The 19,358-nt window shown below is 38.0% G+C and overlaps 1 protein-coding gene across 7 annotated transcripts in view; it reads right to left on the reverse strand.

Moving 5' to 3' along the window:
• The window catches only part of Nr6a1 (nuclear receptor subfamily 6 group A member 1), a 188,652-nt gene that overhangs the window by 41,727 nt on the left and 127,567 nt on the right, over positions 1-19,358 (reverse strand). Inside the window, exon 1 of one of the 7 annotated variants that reach the window (XM_051185377.1) lies at positions 14,229-14,361. The exons of the other annotated variants lie outside the window; for them this stretch is intronic. Within the exon in view, the coding sequence (XP_051041334.1) occupies positions 14,229-14,244 (16 nt within the window). The 5' untranslated portion in view covers positions 14,245-14,361. Of the gene's footprint in view, positions 1-14,228; positions 14,362-19,358 lie in introns of those variants that run through there. 7 annotated transcript variants of the gene reach the window in all.

Genomic DNA, 19,358 nt, shown 5'->3' on the forward strand with positions numbered 1-19,358 from the left:
GGATGAAGAGAAACTAGTTAAATTAAATTATAAGACATAGTGGGACAAGCGTAAGATATGGCCGAACATTCAGAATTAATAAGACTCCATGTCATGAATTGGAGGCTGACAGTCTGAGAAAGCTTGATATACTGCAGACAGGGTTCACTAGCTTCTAATGAGACTGAGCAGTCAGTCATATGGCTCTGTTCTATAAAACCATGCTTGCCTATGTGATAGTAGTAATGATCATGGACAGGGGATGAAGTGAGGCAGAGGTGTTCTACCATATGGCTTCAAAGGTACTTATATTCTTCCAGTAACTTCCACTTAGACTTGAGTTAAATTGGATCACAATTTTTCTTACCATTAAAATAGATTTCACTGGTACACACCTTTAATCCAAGAACTTGGGAGGCAGAGGCAGAGGCAGGCAATTCACTACGAGTTCAAGACCAGCTTGGTCCACAGAATGAGTTCTAAGACAGCCAGGGTTGTTACACACAGAAACCTTTTCTTGAAAAACCAAAGCGGGGGGGGGGGGAAGAAAAAGAAAAAAAGATTTTACTATGACAAACTTTCAAAAAAAAAAAAAAAACAGAAAGGAAAGGAAAACATAACACAATATGGAGGGGATCACAGAAACAAAGAACTGTATGAAATAAGGAGTAGTACAGAGAAGGCCAAAAGTTGGAAATGTGACTAGATCTGCTGAGTACAGTGTGAAAGATTTCAAGTTAGAACAAGAAATAATTCAGTAATGGTCAAAGCTGTACTGTAATGTGAGGTAGCACAGTCTCATATACAAAATTACACAAGTGATCAGTACTTCCTAAAAGCAAGGTACAGACAAACTGGACTAGGAATCAATAGAAAGAGTACTATGGACACGACATGGGTGCCAGTCTTTTAGGGGACATGAGTTGCTCCCTAAATCCTACACATAGACATTATGAAACACTATAGTCAGCTGTTTGCCCAGTGAAAGTGCATGAGAAAGCACAAAAGCAGGGCCTGGAGGATACTGATAGTATTGTTGGAAGCATTGAGGAAGGCCAAATACATGATATGAAAACTAATGGTCTTTGTACTTCATTTGTAATTCTGAAATGTTCACAGCTACAAATAGGTGCTAACATGTGATAGCCTCACAGGGATAATATATAAGAAAAAGACTCACAGCATCAATTCTTTGTAGGAAAAAAAAAAATTCTGAAACCCCCTGATCAACAGGTAAATGAATCTGCAAGCAGTAAAATGAACAAAATAAAAAGGAAACCCTCTCCATCTGATGGGCACTGTGGAAGCTGTAATTTCATGGGAAGAATTTTAGCTCCTTGGTGCTTAAAGAGCCCTCAGAAGGTCACTACTCCAATCTAAGGAGTGAATGCTAGCATATATACCAACATAGCTCTGAATGAACACAGACACACATTTTTAGATAGTCTCATCTTGCTGCCAAGGTCTGACCCACATGGTAGAAGAACAGAGCCAACTCTGACCTCTACATGAGTGCTGTGGCACATGACACCCACACAAATAAATGAACATGTAAAAGGTTTTTAAATAAGATGGGAGTCTTGAGGTGGAATTGTTATTTTCACAAGTATGGGCTAAGGGACTCAAGAAAGAACCTTTGGTTCTCACAGAGACAGTAGTCAAATCAGAAGACACAATGTGTGACAGCAGTTTGTAACCTTGATGATAAACAAACAAACAAACAAAAAAAAGACTCCAAGATTTATTCTGGGCTTATTTTGTGATATGGAAAAAGTTATAAAAGTCTTTTTGATAAACAGGATGAGAATGTTCAAAAGTGCACAGCTATGTTCAAGATCTATTTATGTCAAATCTGGTCAGAATTCTGGAGGAAGTGACAGTAATGATTGTGAATGTCAATGTGATGAAACAGAAATGCCAGGAGATTGAGTACAGCACAACTCCAGGTGTGTCTATTACAACACCCCACCCCCACCCCGAGAAGATTAACAAAATGTAAGGCACATCTAGATTAAATAGGAGCAATACTATCTTATCCCACAAGCTGGGAAATTCAGATGGAATAAAAGAAAAATGGAGAGAGCTTCACATGAACAGGCATCTTCTTTCCTGGATGCCATGTGAACTGTACCACAGCCTTTCTGCCAGGATGTACTAAAGCTGAAATCATGAATAGAACAAATCCTCCCTCCCTCAAGCTGTATGTTACCTATGCTTGCTCACAGTAACTCTAAATCTGACAACACCTCTTGGTGAGGTAGTGTGGCAACTACACTCTGCACATTCCTAGAATATGTGCCTTCACATAAAGTGGTTCTCAGAACCCAGCAGGGACCTAGGGAGTTGATTACCAAGTTCTGGTTGATTACCAAGTTTTGTTCAGTCCTTGGGCACAGATCCAAGGGCTCTGGGCTGGCCTATCGATTTGTTACTGGGAGTTCTTATAAATTGTGTGCTTCTTAAAAAGTTTTATTTTATTTATCTGTTTTATGTATTGTGGCATGCCTGTATGAAAGTCAGAAGACAACTTTTTGGGGTTAGCTCTCCTTTCACAATGTGGATCTGGGAGACTGAACTCAGGTTACACAGCAGCAGACACCTCTACCCACTGACCTCCTCCAGTCCAAACAGTGATTGTTTTAATTTAAAAAAAGAAAAACTATGTTGTTCATTAACTCAACTGATATTTGCTGGTTTTCACTTTATGCTTGGATTGGGGATATGTTTTAGGTGTAGAGGGGGAAAAAAAAAAGAATCTCCTCCCACCCAATGTCCTGTGATACATCCTAGAAGAAGCAAATAGTTTCAAAGATTAAAAAGTGTAGCAAAGCCAGGTGATGGTAGCACATGCCTTTAATCCCAGTTAGGAGGCAGAGGAAGGTGGATCTCTGAGTGCAAGGCTAGCCTGGTAAATTCCAGGACAGTCAAGGCTGTTACACAGAGAAACCCTGTCCAAATATATATATATATATATATATATATATATATATATATATATTAGATGTATAATGTTAGCAACAATACAGGATAAAGATGTTATGCTGGCCTATATGGACTAAGCTGCAAGCAGTATAAAACAGCAGGAGAGACTGTAGGTATTTATCAGGCTAGTGATGCAGGAAGCCTCCTATGCAAGAGAATCATGAGCAAAACATATGACAACTGTTGTGGTTTGAATAAGAATGGCCTTCACAGGCTCATATATTTGAATACTTAGTCACCAGTGAGTAGAACTATTTAAAAAGATTATGAGGATTAGGAGGTGTGGCCATGTTGGAGTAGGTGTGACCTTGTTGTAGGAAGTGTGTCACTGGGGTGTGCTATGAAGTTCCAAAAGCCCATGCTAGTCCCAGTTTCCCACTCTCCCCCAACCTGGGGATTAGGATGCAACTCTCAGCTACTGCTCCAATACCATGTACCCTGCAGTAACAACAGATCTGAAACTGTAGCAAGCACCCAACTAAAATGCTTTCTCTTTTACAAGTTGCCTTGGTCATTGTGTCTCTTCATAGCAACAGATCAGTGACTAAGATAGCAATGTAAATGTACTTTATAGAGTATGGAGTAAGGCAAAGATTAGCTTGTGACAGGGTCTCATGTCCCAATATAAGTTTTTTTTTTTTGAGACAGGGTTTCTCTGTGTAGCTTTGGAGCGTGTCCAGAACTCACTCTTGTCCAAGCTGCCCTTGAACTCAGAGATCCACCTGTCTCTGTCTCCAGAGTGCTGGGATTAAAGGCATGCGACATCACTACCTGGCTTTAACTCCCAATAAAGTTAAGGATGACCTTGAACTGATCCTCCTGCCTTCATAGCATTAAAACTATACAGGTCATCTCATCTAGTTAACACAGTGCTAGAACATTCTTATCCCCAGCTCCCATCAGATGTTTACCACTTCAGGAAATATGGCTGGGATTTAGGGAGGGTAGGTGATAGCCTCACTTACTACTTTGACAAACTGTCAGGTACTCTGGTGGGAGAGGTCCATGTTAAGTGGCTCTAAGAAGTTATACTCTGTGCTTATGGACCATCTCTCCTGGAAGAAAGTTTCACATAGAAATGAGGTAGATCTATTGTTGTGCCTTCCCCCGTTGTGTGAAAGAGCAAATATAAGCTTTATAATTATCTAGACTTTATTGGCAGTTAAAAGTGAGTTAGTTCCCTTTCTTTTTATTTTTTCTTTTCTTTTTTTTCTTTTTCATTTTTTGGACAAGCTATGCTTGCTTTACTAAAATTGTTGTATTTTTACTTCTGTCTATATTGTGAGAGTTGATGACCTAGTGACTAAGGTAATACAATACATTGTGTTTGAATAGAGACTTTAAGGTTCTCTTGCTTTAAATTTCATTGTATGATTACTATTCAGTAAAAAATGAGTTTTGAAGAGACACAGAAGGAGAGGGGCATACTGATCTAAGAATACAAATTTGTATTCATCATCACCACCACAGTCAAGACACAGAATAGTTTCCTTAGCCCCACCCCTCACCATGCTGTTCTTCCTTTCCAGCCATAGTGCCACTCAGCTCTCAGTCCCTGCCATCTCCCAATCTGCTCTCTATTACTCTAATATTACCTTATGGACATGTCATACCGATGGAACACTATGGAAACTTTTTTAAACATATGACCGAACAGTTTATCTTTTTTACTTTTATTTTGCTATGAGCTGAATCAAATTCAGGGACTCATGCATGTCAGACAAGTGCTTTGCCACTGTCCTCCATCCCTAAACCTAGCTTATTTTTTTCATAGCTGAGCAGTATTCCATCAAATGGCATGCACCACCACCCAGATTCAGCTCTTAATAGTCAAGAGGATCTTTATGAATAGACCTACTCCCCAATTCTATAGTCCTTTGTGGGACTTTAAAATGTTAAGCAACTGAATTGTTGTATTATGATATAGTCTCCTGTAATCCTCTTCATAGACTAACCTGCTTCAGAATGTGGGTGAAGAGAAAGGGTTATTTCCAGTGTGTTGCACAGTGAGTGGGGGAAGTTTAGAATTAAGTGAGGTTCAGAGAATTAGGTGGAGTTTAATCATACAGGGCTATGTATACATAATCTACACTCAATTTCATTGTATGTTCTGGAAGTAGTGATTAGAATGTTTTAAGCAAAAAGTGTATAAAGATCCCTCTGATTATATGGTAGGACTGAAGATCAGGGTACAGGAAATCTATGAGAAGGAGGCAGTCATTGGGTGAAATGTGGTTAACTAAGTGGCAGATAGGGCTATCTCAAGCTAAATGGTTAGGATACCAGGTAGATTTGAGATCTATTTTGGTGGGAGAACTGATAAAGCTAGATGATGGAATGTAATGAAAAGAAATTAAGGAATAACTCCAAGATTTTAGTTTTAAACTAAAGAATTTTTAATGTTTACCAAGATGGAGGAGATTACTTAGGAAATATGTTGACATAACTAATGTCAAAGTCTAGACTTCTGTTTGACTTTTGATAAGTTTGAGGTGCCCTTGAGAAAGCTAAACAAAATGTTAAGAGAGTTGAAACCCAGAAGCCTGAAGCTCGAGGGAGGATTCCTGGTTAAAGATACATTTTGTGTAGTAACCTCCATATAGATAAAAGACTAAAGTCAACAAAAGAGAAAACACTAGCTCAGAAGAGGTTAAAGGACTAACTCCTGGGAACTTGCCAAGATTTATAAGTCTCAAAAAGAAACTGAGAAATGGTAGGTCCAAAGAAAAAGGTTTCTTTGGGGGGATAGTTCAGTTGGCAGAATGCTTGCTTAGCATGAATGAAACCTTAGGTTCAATCCCCAGCCCCACATAAACCTGATATAGTGGTTCCAAGCAATCAGGAGGTAGAGGTAAGAGGATCATCACTTCACAACAACTCTTCCTGTAGGGAAGTTTGAGGCCAACCTGGGCTACAATACCCTACAATACCCTTGTGTAGGGGTGAGAGTGGGAGTCAAGGGAAAAGGACCTCAAAAAGGAGACAATTCAAGACCAACTACTTAAATGGCTAGAAGAAATAATTTTAAAACCATCACAGGCTACAGAGTAAAATCACAAGACAAGTTTGTACGACTTATTATGGCATGTGTCAAAATAAAAAAATAGAAATAGGACTGAGGATACTGCACCATAGTAGAACACTTAACTAGCATATTCAAGGTCCTGAGTTCAAACAAAACCACACTCAGGCAGAGGGGAGACTCAAGTGCTGGCCAGTTTCTTTTGTCTACTTACTATCTTTCACAGTGTAAGACTACATGGATAGATCCAGGAGTGATTGAGTTAGGTGATGTTAGTTTTCCTAACATGTATATATCTATATATGATGTGTATACATATACACATTATATGAATGTAGCTATATAGGAACAGTGAGGGCCCATCTATATCAGTTCTAATGCCTAAATTTTACGATGCGGCCTTAACATCCATGATGACTCCACATTTTTCCAATTTCTGCAAAAAGCCATCTATTCACCAGAGAGGAAGGTTAGCATACAAATACATTAATTCAGAATAGCAGTCCAAGTGTTGTAAGTATACTGGTATCCTTTCTATGTTTAATTGTTTATTTACTTATTTATTAGGGACAGGGTCTTATTATGTAGCCCTGGCTGGCCTGGAACTCACCATTACCAGACTGCCAGGGAAATCACTGAGATCCAACTGCCTCTGCCTGCCAAGTGCTGGGATTAAAGTCATGCACCACCATTCTGAGCAGCAGTACTCTTCCTAATAAGAAACTTCAGTAGCCAAATGAACTCATAATCCAGTCTCTAATGATGGGAGCACAGGATTTGTTTGTTTGTTTTCAAGACAGGGTTTCTCTGTGGTTTTAGAGACTGTTCTGGAACTAGCTCTTCTAGACCACGCTGGTCTCGAACTCAGATATCCTCCTGCCTCTGCCTCCCGAGTGCTGGGACTACAGGCATGTGCCACCACCACCCAGCTTGGGAACACAGGATTTTGATTGTTATAAATTGTGTTGATGAATGTTCCTAGGAGCGTTTATGAAATAAAACCAAAGACAATTTTCTTTGGTAATTGTTTTTGATATAACAGCAACATGTATCTTTTTACCTCACTTATAGAGTGCTGTATATTAGACTCAAATTTAATTTGGATATCTCTAAAAAGAGCTATAGTCTCTGGTAGAGAAATAATAATCACAACTGAATAAAATACAACCAGATTTGTTGATTCACATATTTACTAGCATTCTACAAGTCCTTTACCAATAATTTTATTTTCATATCAACCCCATTAAGTAGATGTTCAATCTTTTTTATTGGGGTTGTGGTAAGTGTTTTAAGAGTGGTGGGGCATGTCTTTAATCCCGGCACTCAGGAGACAGAGGCAGGCAGGTCTTTGAGTTCAATGACAGTAGGGTCTACAGCATGAGTTCCAGAATAGCCAGGGACACCAGAGGGATCATGTCTCAAAAAAAGAAACAAAACAACAAACAAATACTGGCCTCAAACCCATTACCCTCTTGTCTCAGTCTTCTGCATGCTGGGATGATGCTAGCCTGTTGTGGTTCTATCTATGCAGATGATGATATGTGTGCTCTGAGAGATGAAGTCATACAGCTGAAAGGGAAGAACTATGATATAAAGCTAATGCTACTTTTGCTTTAGACTTTATAATTACAGAAAGAGGTATCAAGAAAACAAAAAACAAAACAAAAACAAACAAACAAACAAAAAACCCCAACCCTTTGAGAGGGGCTGCAGAAATGATTAAAACCACTTACTGTTTTTCTATAGGACCCATAGGTGCAGCTCACAATGCCTGAAATCCCAACTCCAGTATTATTCTGGCCTTCACAAGCTCTCCAGGAACATATATGGTATCTACACACGCATCGCTTTTGGTTCTCTAACCCAGAGAGGGCTCTCCAAAGTATAAAGACATAGAATGAGGAAACAACAGTCAGGTTGCTGTTCTATAACTGGAGTGGTAAACAAATACAGCAGGCACCATGATACAAGAATTCCCCAGGCCTCCTCTCAGCTAAATGGCAGCTCTCCTCTAAAGACACTTTCCACTTTATGGAACACCTTCCCACACTTTCCTATTTAGTCTTCTTTGATGACAGAAGACACAGACAAAAAAAAAAAAAAAAAAAAAAAAAAAAAAACAAAAAAAACTAAGGCTTAGGTCACATAGCCTAAGCAATGTAACAGCCAGTAAATGCAAAACTAAGATTTTAATCCAGATGTTTTATTTTATGCTTCATGATATGGAAGTAAATTTGAGATCTTAGGCTTATGTTATTCCTCACCAACTTTTCACTAGATAAGTATGTTATATGGGCTTCTATTAATAGCCCAAAGCTGGAAGAAAAAAGCCTATAGGTGGGAATTGAGATGACTCAAGTAAGTAAACAAACACAGTCTGTATTAGATGCAAAGATCCAGCTTACTGGTAAACCATGGAAAATGACAAAAAGGCTGAGCTACTATTCACCATCTTTTATTAATACATTATCTTTTATGCAGTTGTATTATATATATACTTCCAAAAACACATTATGGCTATAATTTATTTATTTATTTTATTATTAGGGGAAGGGGATGGATTTTTTTTTATTTTGTTGGTTTTTTGTTTGTTTGTTTGTTTGTTTTCAGTGACAATATTTTTCTGTGTAACTGACCTGGCTGTCCTGGAATTAGCTCTGTAGACTAGGCTGGCCACATACACACAGAGATCTGCCCATTTCTTCTTGAGTGCAGGCATTAAAGGTATGTGCCACAACAATCTGGCTTTTTTATCCTAGAATTTATAAACTTACTGAATCCATTATAAATATAATAGTAGTTCCAGCTACTCAAAGGCTAAGATAGGAAGATTGAGGCCACCCTCCAAAAAAGAATCTTCAAAATAGGGCACATAGATGCTCCTCCCCATACTCTGCTGCTCACCATCAAGACACACTGGCTTCTGAAAACATTTCATATATTGTCCTAAAACAGAGCATGTCCAGAGAGAAGATGCTTGGCATGATGAGGGAACTGTAATTGTGACAGAAGCTGCAAGAGATAATAATGAAAATGTCTTCTTATCAGTCTTCTGCCCTTTTTTCTCCCTGCACTGCACCAGTATATTTAGTGAATTTGCTTCCAAACTTTTATCCACATATGTAACTAAACATCTTGTTACAGGCACATGTATTATAGACTTTTTAAAGTATTTTTAATTTTTTTTAGTTATGCGAATTCTGTGTGAGTGTAGGAGGTATCAAATCCCCTGGAGCTGGAGCTACGGGAGCCAAACTGGGATTCTCTGCAAGAGCAGCAAATACTCTTAATTCGGCTGGCCATCTCTGTGACCCAATGTATTACAAAATTTTAAAAAACAAAAGTGGGTGGGTGGGGGGGAAATGGTGGCACACACCTTTAGTCCTAGCACTTGGGAGGAAGAAGCAGGTAGATAGAGGCCAGCCTGGTCTATAGAGCAGGATAACCGGAACAGTTATACAGAGAAACTGTTTCAAAAAAGAAAAAAAAAAAAAAAAAAAAAAAAAATGGGGGGGGGGGGGTGGGAGAGGGAGGGAAGGAAGGAAGGAAGGAAGGAAGGAAGGAAGGAAGGAAGGAAGGAAAATGAAACAGAAACAGGACCATATTTTATAGTTTGGCCGTCTTCCTCATGGTGCAGCTAAGTGATTCTTGATTATTCATTGTCTGCCAGTGACAGTTTACTTACTCATGTATATATTAATTTAGTATTTACAACTCTTCACTATTTTACTGTCCTTTATTCTGGATTATGATTTGACCTCTCTATTGTCTTAAAGGTCAACTCTTTTTTTCCTCTTCCATTCAACACAACTGCAAAAAATTCTAGAAGAGAAAAAACTTAGGGAATTTGCAGGCTTCCTCTCAGTCTTCACTAGCACAGGACAGAGTGCTCTGCAGCCTGTCTCACTGGTTGTACAGCATTTTCAAGGATGAATTTCCAAAGTGCTTATTATCACCTACTGAACTGAAACATTCCCTGGGGATCTTTTCCCTTGAGGTATAAACAGCATGAGCTTACCCAAGAACTCTTTTTCCTAATCTTCCTAAATTTGATACTCTTTGAAAATCATTCCCATTTCAAGCCATGTTAACCATGTCACAGCCACTCTCACAGATGCTGTCTTATTTAGTGTTCATTGCAGCTTAATGAGGATAATTGTTACTACCACTGCTGAAGTCAAAGTGAGTTAGCCAAGTAACATAATCAGGCTGATGAAATTCACTCCTGAATACCAGAAAGTCAGTAGCAAGCCAAGTAGTCAAGTATGAGCTATCTAGGCAGCAGGGGCTAGCCTTTACCACAGAGACCAACGGATCCACTCAGGTAACAGAAATAGCAGCAGTTTGAGGTTATTCTGAAGGCTCAAAAATTCTACAGGAATTCCAGCTGGCCCTACTGAAAAGCCTTCCAGACCCATCAGTCTGATAAGGCCTGACCCTGCTTCTCAACCTAATAAATGCAAGGTCCATGGATCACAGTATGAGACCCTGAGAGTCAGCAATGACCTTTTATATAAAACAGCTGGGAATTGGAAATACCCTCAAAATCTTAACCCTGACATATAGATGGGTGCATTTCCATAATTATGCTGTATTCACCCTTTACTAAAAAAATATTTTAGATGTGGATGTACTTCAATTGCTTGAACAAACTACTGAGGCTTGTAGAAAAAAAAAGAATCTTGTAAAAACATTAATTCTTTACATTAAAAAGGAACCTCAGTAGCAAGGTAGCACAAAGAATGATCTGGGGAAAAAAAAATTGTGATGGTGTGTGTGTGTGTGTGTGACTGTTCGGTTTTCATATTTGTCCCTCTTTAGTCTTTTTTCCTCCCACCTCATTGTATTAAGGGTGTTAAATCAAACATGACTGCAGTGAAGTTCATGTGTTAGCCCAAATCCCAACCTCATCTTGAACCCTGAAGTAAAAGTCTTCAGGCTTTCCCTTCACTAGGCCCTCCCACTAGTACACATTAAAGACCACTTTGTTCAAAGCAGTCATGGTAGGTTTCATACCCCATTTTAATACAATGTATATAGTAACTAAACTTCCAAATTTTGTTAACAATATTCTTTAAATATTAGTGCAGAATTACAATGTATCAGAAAGGAAGGAACCATCAGATTTTCTTTTCATACATTTTTCTCCAACAAAGGAATATGGACAAAAAATGTGTTAAAAAGATATCCAGAAGATCCATGAAATGTCTAAGCTAAGTCTTAGCTCAACCTGTTCAAAATAAATCAGGTCTTATTAATTCAAGAAGCCTAAATAAATTGAACTTGCTAATTTAAAATGCAGCCCCCCTTATTTCATTTGTCTGCAAGTCATATTATGGATCCTCAGCTGTTTTATTCATTTATTCCTATAAGATTTCAAATTGGGGGAAGAATTAGAGGCTGTTTTTTAATTAATTTTTCTTAATTCTTGAGGGGTTAGTGGAAAAGAGACAGCAACTACTACATTAGGTTTTCAACTGCCATAAGCAGTTTGCATAATAAAAGTAGCCTTGGTCCTCTGGAAGAAGATGCAGCAAAAGAGGGACATTACAGTTGTAATTAGGCAAAGAAGCTTGAAGGATGAAAATCTTCACTGAAGCAAGGAATAGCAAACCCTTTAAACTGTGAAAACCACAATTTAATTGGCAGAGCTGCTGACTTTCCCCAACTCAGGCATTTCTGTTTAACATTTGTTTAATGGACATTAACGTCTAACAATTTTACAATGTCAGTGTGTTTAAGATGAATTCTGTGATTTTTGTACATATCTTAGACTACAACCCTGGGCTTAAATAATCTCAAAATAACATACTAAGAGCATCTGTTTAGTTCAATTCAAGTTTCAAGAGCAACTACCAGCTGTTGGGGCAGGGATTTCACACGTGTTACACAAATCTTAACCAAAGTTTGTTATTCCCCACCCCCATTTTCTCATTGATGGAAAATCAGTAAATGAAGCAAATGTTAGAATAAAAAAGAAAACAAGGAGAAAAAAAAAAAAGAACAAAATATTAACTAAAAATTCTCTGTGTCTATATACCACTACTAAAATGCTCATCCTTTCCAGTGCCACATAGTGTCAGCATGAGGACAAAAGGCATTTAAAAATCAATTGATTTCTAACAGGAGCTTAGCTCTACAAGTTGGAGAATGAAAATATTCCCAGATGTTGGAAGGCACTAAAGCTACTAAAACATTTTCCATTTTAAGGAGAATTCCAGTTTTCACAGGAAATTTCATTTTGTAGCATTGTTTTGATTTTAGGTTTCTGTCCTGACAGAGGAGCTGTTCACAAGGGTTGCATATATCTTGAAGTGTGCACAATAGCTTCTCTTGCTGCTCTCTTCCTCTGTTATTGATCCTTACAGATGCTCCAAGACCCCTCCCCCACCTTTCTCCAAATCCCAACCCCCCATTCTGAAAGATAGCTTAAGAAATAAGACTTCCTGCCTAGTGACTGGCAGGCTGAAAGACCAGATTGTATGACTCCACAGATCAGGACAGCCACAATGAAGGCTTGAATAGAGTTAACCCTCTGTGAACTAAAACAAAACATTTGCAGCCCAGCTGTGACAAAGGTTAATTTAAATGGACATGGGCCCAATATCTAAAATCAGAATCAGGCAATGCCTTTTTTTTTTTTTTTTTTTTACAGTAGCATTTCACTGACTTTTGTAAGCAGTTAATTTTTCCTTTTAAGCTTCCAGAGACTTTATTCATCTGGGATAATTAATTTTGCTTTCTGGAGTTTAGTATGAAAGATTTGGATGAAACTGTAACATTTTCTTGTTTTGTACGTGTTCTCATTTTAGTACCCAAAGTTATTTTCTGCTACTGAATGGCTAAGAATAGTTGAATTGAACCTTTAGAAGTTAATAAAGTATACACTTTAGGAGAATCATCCAGGCATCAGGAGTGAGTGGGACTATATCACTAAGAGATTCAAATTGAGGGAGGAAAAAAATTCCCCCAAACCCTAAATTCTCTACAACTGTCCCTTACAAACAAATGCACCCACTGCTATGTGCCTCTGCCTATCCCTAAACTACCCAATGAATCCCAAGAAAAATCTTGGTTCTTAAGAAATTTTTTTCTATAAAATATATCTAATACATTCAAGAGTAACTTAATAAGAATTACTATGTATATTAAGGAAAGAAGCTGTTTATGATAAAACTACAAGTCTTATACATAACTGATCATTTCTCCTCTCTTTTGTTTCTAAGTTACAATAACCACCAACATGGTAATGGCACCGACATCTAAGGAAGGAGAGCAACTCACTTCCTTGGTTCCTGCATTCCCAGAATTTACAAAACTGCAAAGCTGCCTATGACAGATGTTAGCCATGGTGAAAGGGGCTGGGAAGCATTCCCGGGATGATTATATGGGGTTACTGCCTTTCCTAGAAATTTATCAATTAATTCAAAGACTTGAGAACTCTTTCAGCTCAGTAATAACTACTGGTAAGACTACATTATCAACATAGCAAATCACCAATGTTAAAACTCGCTGTTTGATAGATGTATTTTTCTTTCCTGGACAAATAGAAATCAATTCAATATAAACAAGTTGTAACAATAACTAGTCAATATTATTTACCTACACACACACAAGAAGAAAAACCTACTCACTTAAAACACACTTAAAAAAGAAAATAGTAATGGCTTAGTCTTGTACCCGAAACCATAAAGCTTTAAGTCCCCAAGAGGATGAGGCTACCTTATCAACGGCCTCATGACCCCAACTCTATCTACAATTAACAGTAGTAAATAAGGCTTTGGCAGATTGTAAATTGGATTAAAGAATTAAAACTACAAACATTCTGTCAAGAGGTAAAAACCACCATGTTTAAAGGTAAAATTTACTATGTACTGAAATGCTAAGTTTATTTTTTTCAAATCAATAAAAAAATTCAAATCTATCACCCTTCCCTGCTTTCTCCTAACAGCACCTACAACAATCAATTCGCTGTAGTTTCCCAAAGTTTCTTTTCTGTATTTTATATTTGCAGCCAGTTCTCCTGTAAATAAACCTGTGGGCTGAATTCTGCCAAGATAAACAAAACAAAAACAAAAACCCAAAACAACAACAACAACAAAAAAAAAACCCAACAACAACAAAAACCAAACCAAAAAACAACAACAAAAAACCCCCAGCTGTTTGTGAATCTGATCTAAACGTTCCTGGAATTTTTTCTAAACTGCAGACCTGGTTCCTGGACTTAAATAATCAGTTTCCTTACCTTCCCATGTCTCCATTTCATGCTTCTCGGCGTCTGCTGAGAAGTTCTACCGCAGCCATGAAGAAACTGAGATTACAGAGCAAACCCACACTTGGTCAATTTCTTTCTCTAAGCCGAGCTAGGACAGTCATCCTCACAGGTCAGTTTACAAGCCGGTCATGTGATTACAAAGTTCAGGCTCTAAGGTCACAGTGTGCATGGAGTTCGTTTATTACCAAAGGTTATCTGAGTGGAACTGATAGACTGATTTTCCTCAGCTAACAATACTGCCTCACATGCCTTTCTGAGAACTAATACAGACACATTTAAGGCGAAACACTCCTCCAGTCTGAAACAGATCTTAAAAATTTAAGAAGGAAGAAAGGAAGGGAGGGGGATGGAGGGAGGGAGGGAGAGAGGGTGGGAGGGAGGAGGAAGGAGGAAGGAAGAAAGGAAGGAAGGAAAGCAGGTAGGCAGGCAGGCTCACTCCAAAAACTCTATTTTTGAAGAATTAAATTTAAAAGGGTTCCCCTGAGCTCTATGCTACACTATCTTTCTCTTTTTCTAGATTATTAGATTTAGGGCTAAAAACTTTGACCCAAAGAAAAGGCAAAGCAAAACATATGGGTTTTGCTCAAAAAAATTTTTTAAGAGTTGATGTTGAAATTCTCTACTTTTTGTCAGTATAATAAACAACAAATTCTTCTGAGAAAACTGAACTTAGGCTAGGAGCTATTCGCAGGGCCCCCTTCAACTTTTGATGGGTTGAATATCAAAAAATACATACTTGAAAGAATGTAGAGAAAGGAAAGCAGGACTTCAAAATCCTTTTGGAAACTAAAGGTTACAATTCTTGCCCTCAAAACAAAACAACAACAAAAACAAAAAAAAAAAAAAAACACTGAATCTTTTAAAGTAGGCCTCTCCTTTCATTCTTAAGGTGCTGAAGATCTTAAGCAACCACCATTCTAAAGCCTCCCTGATTTCTGAACACTCACACAAGTGAGAAAGGTCTGCAAATACACTTCCACCTCTTATTCCTTGCCAAGGAGCTGCAAAGGCTGGCAAATTTGGGTCCTGTGGAAATGACACCTGGCCAAACACTGAACTGCCTAAGCAGGTATCAAAAGACATAAATAAAAGGGGCAAGTTACCATATTGCAGGTTCTGGCTTTGAGCCTTAGTACCATACAAAGAGGAAAACAAAAAACAAAAAACCCAGGAGACAGCAAGCTCCAATAAGAAGGTGGAGTAGAAATGAATTCCTAAGGATAAACGTTGTGATGTCTTTCATTTTAAGAAAGTTCTCATTTTCTTCAGCTTAGATTTGAGAATTTTTAGTGGCATCTAAGGGTTTTCTTAAACAACAGTGCACACCAGGATGATCTTACAAAGAATGACTAAGAAAAGTCATCAATTATTTAGAAATAAAGAAACAAATACAATTCACCTAAAAATAAACATTTTGCCACTGCTACTAAACTCCTTCTCTACCTAGCCAACTAATCAACATATATAAACAAAGAAGGGGGGCGGGATCCAGATTCTGTTTTTTACTTTTACTAGAACACTTTAGAGGATTTTCTGGTAGGCACCAAGAGAAAGGTGAACACGTACCTCACCACCTATGAGATGCCAAAGATAAGCTCTGATATCAGATAAAGCTCTGGGGACTGCTGAAAAGCTACTGCAGAACACAAATCACTCAAGATTCTGTTTTAATCCTGGAATTTGTGAGAAGGAAACGGAAAAAAAGAAAATGAGTTAGGAATATTTTTTTACTTGCTTTGTAATATAGACAAGGAAGATGAATAAACTCTTACACCATCATTGCATCTGAGTCTAAATATAGGGTGAAACCTTAGCTATAGCCTGTAAGACACTTGGTTACACCTTCCATTTATAGAGAAATCAAAACCCAAAGAAAGGATAAGACAGATTATCAAATCAATTGAGAAGAAAACAAAATATCCTGATTTCCCACTCCTTTCACCTTATCATACAGCTTTAAAAACAGAAGCAAAACCTTTCTATTAATATCAAATGCCATGCTTAATGACTTCCTAAATTCTAAAGTTGAAGCAGTTATCAAGACTATTGTAAGTTCAGTGCTTCCATGTAATTAAAAGGCTCTAAGTAGTTCCGGTGGCCTCAAGGTCATGCAAGTCATTGAGCCTTGCTCTAAAGAATGTTTGATGAAAGTCCAATATAAAGTGAAAGCCATGGGACCACTTTTATAGAGATGATTTCAGAAGCTCAAACATACAGAAATGTTTTAAACGTCTTTTTAACCTTGCAAAGATTAAAAGAGAAAATACAAAATACAAGCTCAAGACTCTGATTCTCATGTGTTAGGCCTTTGAAGAGACCATCTACTATGACAAATGGTTTATAGCTCAGCTGAAGATGAACAATGAAACAACAGTCAAATGAAGAACGCATTGCTAAATACTGAAAGGGAAGCACCCAACTGCAGAAAATACACACAAACAGAATGATGTCCTTGTGCCTTCTACTAAGGAGCTTTATTGATTTAAACATTGTGTGTGTGTGTGTGTGGGGGGGGGGTGGTGGCTTAGGTATTATGACTAATGAAGCATTCCAGATACTGGAGATTTTCATCCATTCCTATAAATACATATTTTCTACTACGAGGAAGACATTATGCTAATCCTATGGTGGCATAGAGACATACTGTATGATCCTTGCTCTAAAAGTGCCTCACTATCCTATCAGTCAATACTAACCCATTGGTAATAAGAACACAATAAACACATAAATAATAATATAGTGTTATGAACACTATGACAGAATTGGGTAAGAAAATTATTAGGAAACACAAATGAAATGGCTCAGTAGGTAAAGGCACTTGCTGCCAAGCCTGACAACCTGGGAACCCACATGGTGGAGGGAGGAAACAGATTTCTGAGTGTAGACCTCTGATACTTACACAGAAGAAAACATGTATTTTAAAAAGAGACATTTCTTAGATTATTGTTGGACTGGGGAGGAAGGGACACACTATACTTGAACTGAACTCTGGAGTTCCTTAAGTAAGTAGGAAAGGTATTTCAGCACCTGAAGGAAGAGGTAAAATGGGAAAGATCTCAAAAGATTTTGAAATACCGAAACTATGAAGTCAGGGCTTAATTCTGCATGCAGAAGAATAATATGCTAGTCTACAGAAGTATATACTACAGGGAATGATTTACAAACAGCCTTATGCAATTTAAACACACCAATTAAACATACTTTTATTTTTTGGTTTTTCAAGATAGGGTCTCTCCCTGGGTGTTCTGGAACTCACTCTGTAGATTAGGCTGGCCTCAAATTCAAGAGAAATGCCTGCCTCTGACTCCTGAATGCTAGGATTAAAGGTGTGTGCCACCACGCCTGGTCCTAAAACATACATTAATACACACAAAATAAATAAATAAAATCAAGAAAATCTAAATATAAATATTTAATTAGATACTACCTCCATACTAAATGAGACCTCTGGAAGAGGTACACCTAATTATATTATACTTTCAAAAATAAAAGTAATATTAATTTTTAAAAACCTGACCATGTTGCAGCAAAATGGCTCAGCAGGTAAAGTCACTTGCTGTTCAAACCCATGTATTGGGTCCTGGATATATAAGCATTTTCTACTTTTACACCTACGTGATACTAGATCTTCCAATGAAAATCTAGTGCTGAGGGTAAAAGATTTCCTACCATTATCTTCTATTTACTATGTATATGTTGTGATGTTTACACACACACACACACACACACACACACACACACACACACACACACCCATCCATTAGATTCCAAGGTATTTGAAAATATGCCCTGTATTTTTGGTGACTATTGTATCATTAGCACATGACTAAAATGTAGGTAGTTAATAAATATTTTGCTGAAAAAAAGGAAACAGGAGTTGGGCTGAATCCATCCAACAAGGAAGAAGGAAAAAAAAAAAAAATCCCTTCAAGAACATAACTGGTTTCCAAGAAATCTGCCCCTAGGCCATTTCTGCAAAGCCAAAACCAGTTCTCCCAGTCCAAAACTAAGGCTGAGGGAATGAATGTAATAAAGTTGAAGACCAAGAGGACCAGTTAGTTACAATCTGACCAGATAGCTCCTGCCATCAACCACCTCTACTTGAAGCTCCTGAGAAAGAGCTAAGTCTTGCCAGTCTTCTTTGGGGTAGAGCTTGGCTCTAGCTAGCAAATAGATAAAGTTTTACCAAACAAGATATAGCAAATTTAATTCTAATCTGAGTCAACTGTACAAAGCAATTGAGCCCTTTCCTGGAGCCATCTACTGTTCCTTGGAGCCTCATGTCCTGATAATATCTGTTTCCAGGGTACCCTCACCTACATGAATCTATCTTAAGCACTTCAAATTTGCTTTGTCTGGGCTCTCTGGTCAACTAATGACACCAACCTAGCTAGCACCTTAGCCAAAAACCTCTGGCTCCTTCCTTCATTTTTTTCTCCCTGCTGAATACCTACCTCTCTGCCTACCCCTCAAAAGTTATAGAATCCGCCTCTAATAGTGGATGTGGAACAATTCAAGCATCTTTATACAATCAACTGAAACACAAACATTTAAATCTCCAAGTAAAGGTTAGGAGTATAGCTTAGTGGCAGAATATTTGCCAAGAAGGTGAAATTGAGTTCACCTGTCAGAATCACCAAAAAGAAAAGAAAAATCTATGAATTAATGATGCCAGGGATGGTTGCTATAGTGGTTACCTAACATACATGAAGCCTCTAGGTTTGATGTCTAGTACCATATAAATTGGGCATGGTAGCTCAAATGTACTATCTAGCCTAGGCTACATGAGACCTGAAAGGGAGGGGGAGTAAGGGAAGAGAAGAGATGCTAAAAAATTACTTCATAGCCTTCATGCCTTTAATTCTAGCACTCAGGAGGCAGAGGCAGGTAGATCTCTGTGAATTTGAGGCCATCCTGGTCTATAGAGCAAGTTCCAGGACAGGCTCCAAAGGTACAGAAAAACCTTATCTTGAAAAACACAAAAAAAATTTACTTTATCATCAATGGCATGAGACATCATCAAGTTGAAAATTACTAAGTAAGGAAAAGAAAGCTCCCCCCCCCCCCCGCTTTTTCTAGATGAATTACACTATGTGTGCT

The sequence above is a fragment of the Phodopus roborovskii genome, unplaced genomic scaffold, assembly GCF_943737965.1.
Source record: "Phodopus roborovskii unplaced genomic scaffold, PHOROB, whole genome shotgun sequence".
Classification (NCBI taxonomy): domain Eukaryota; kingdom Metazoa; phylum Chordata; class Mammalia; order Rodentia; family Cricetidae; genus Phodopus; species Phodopus roborovskii.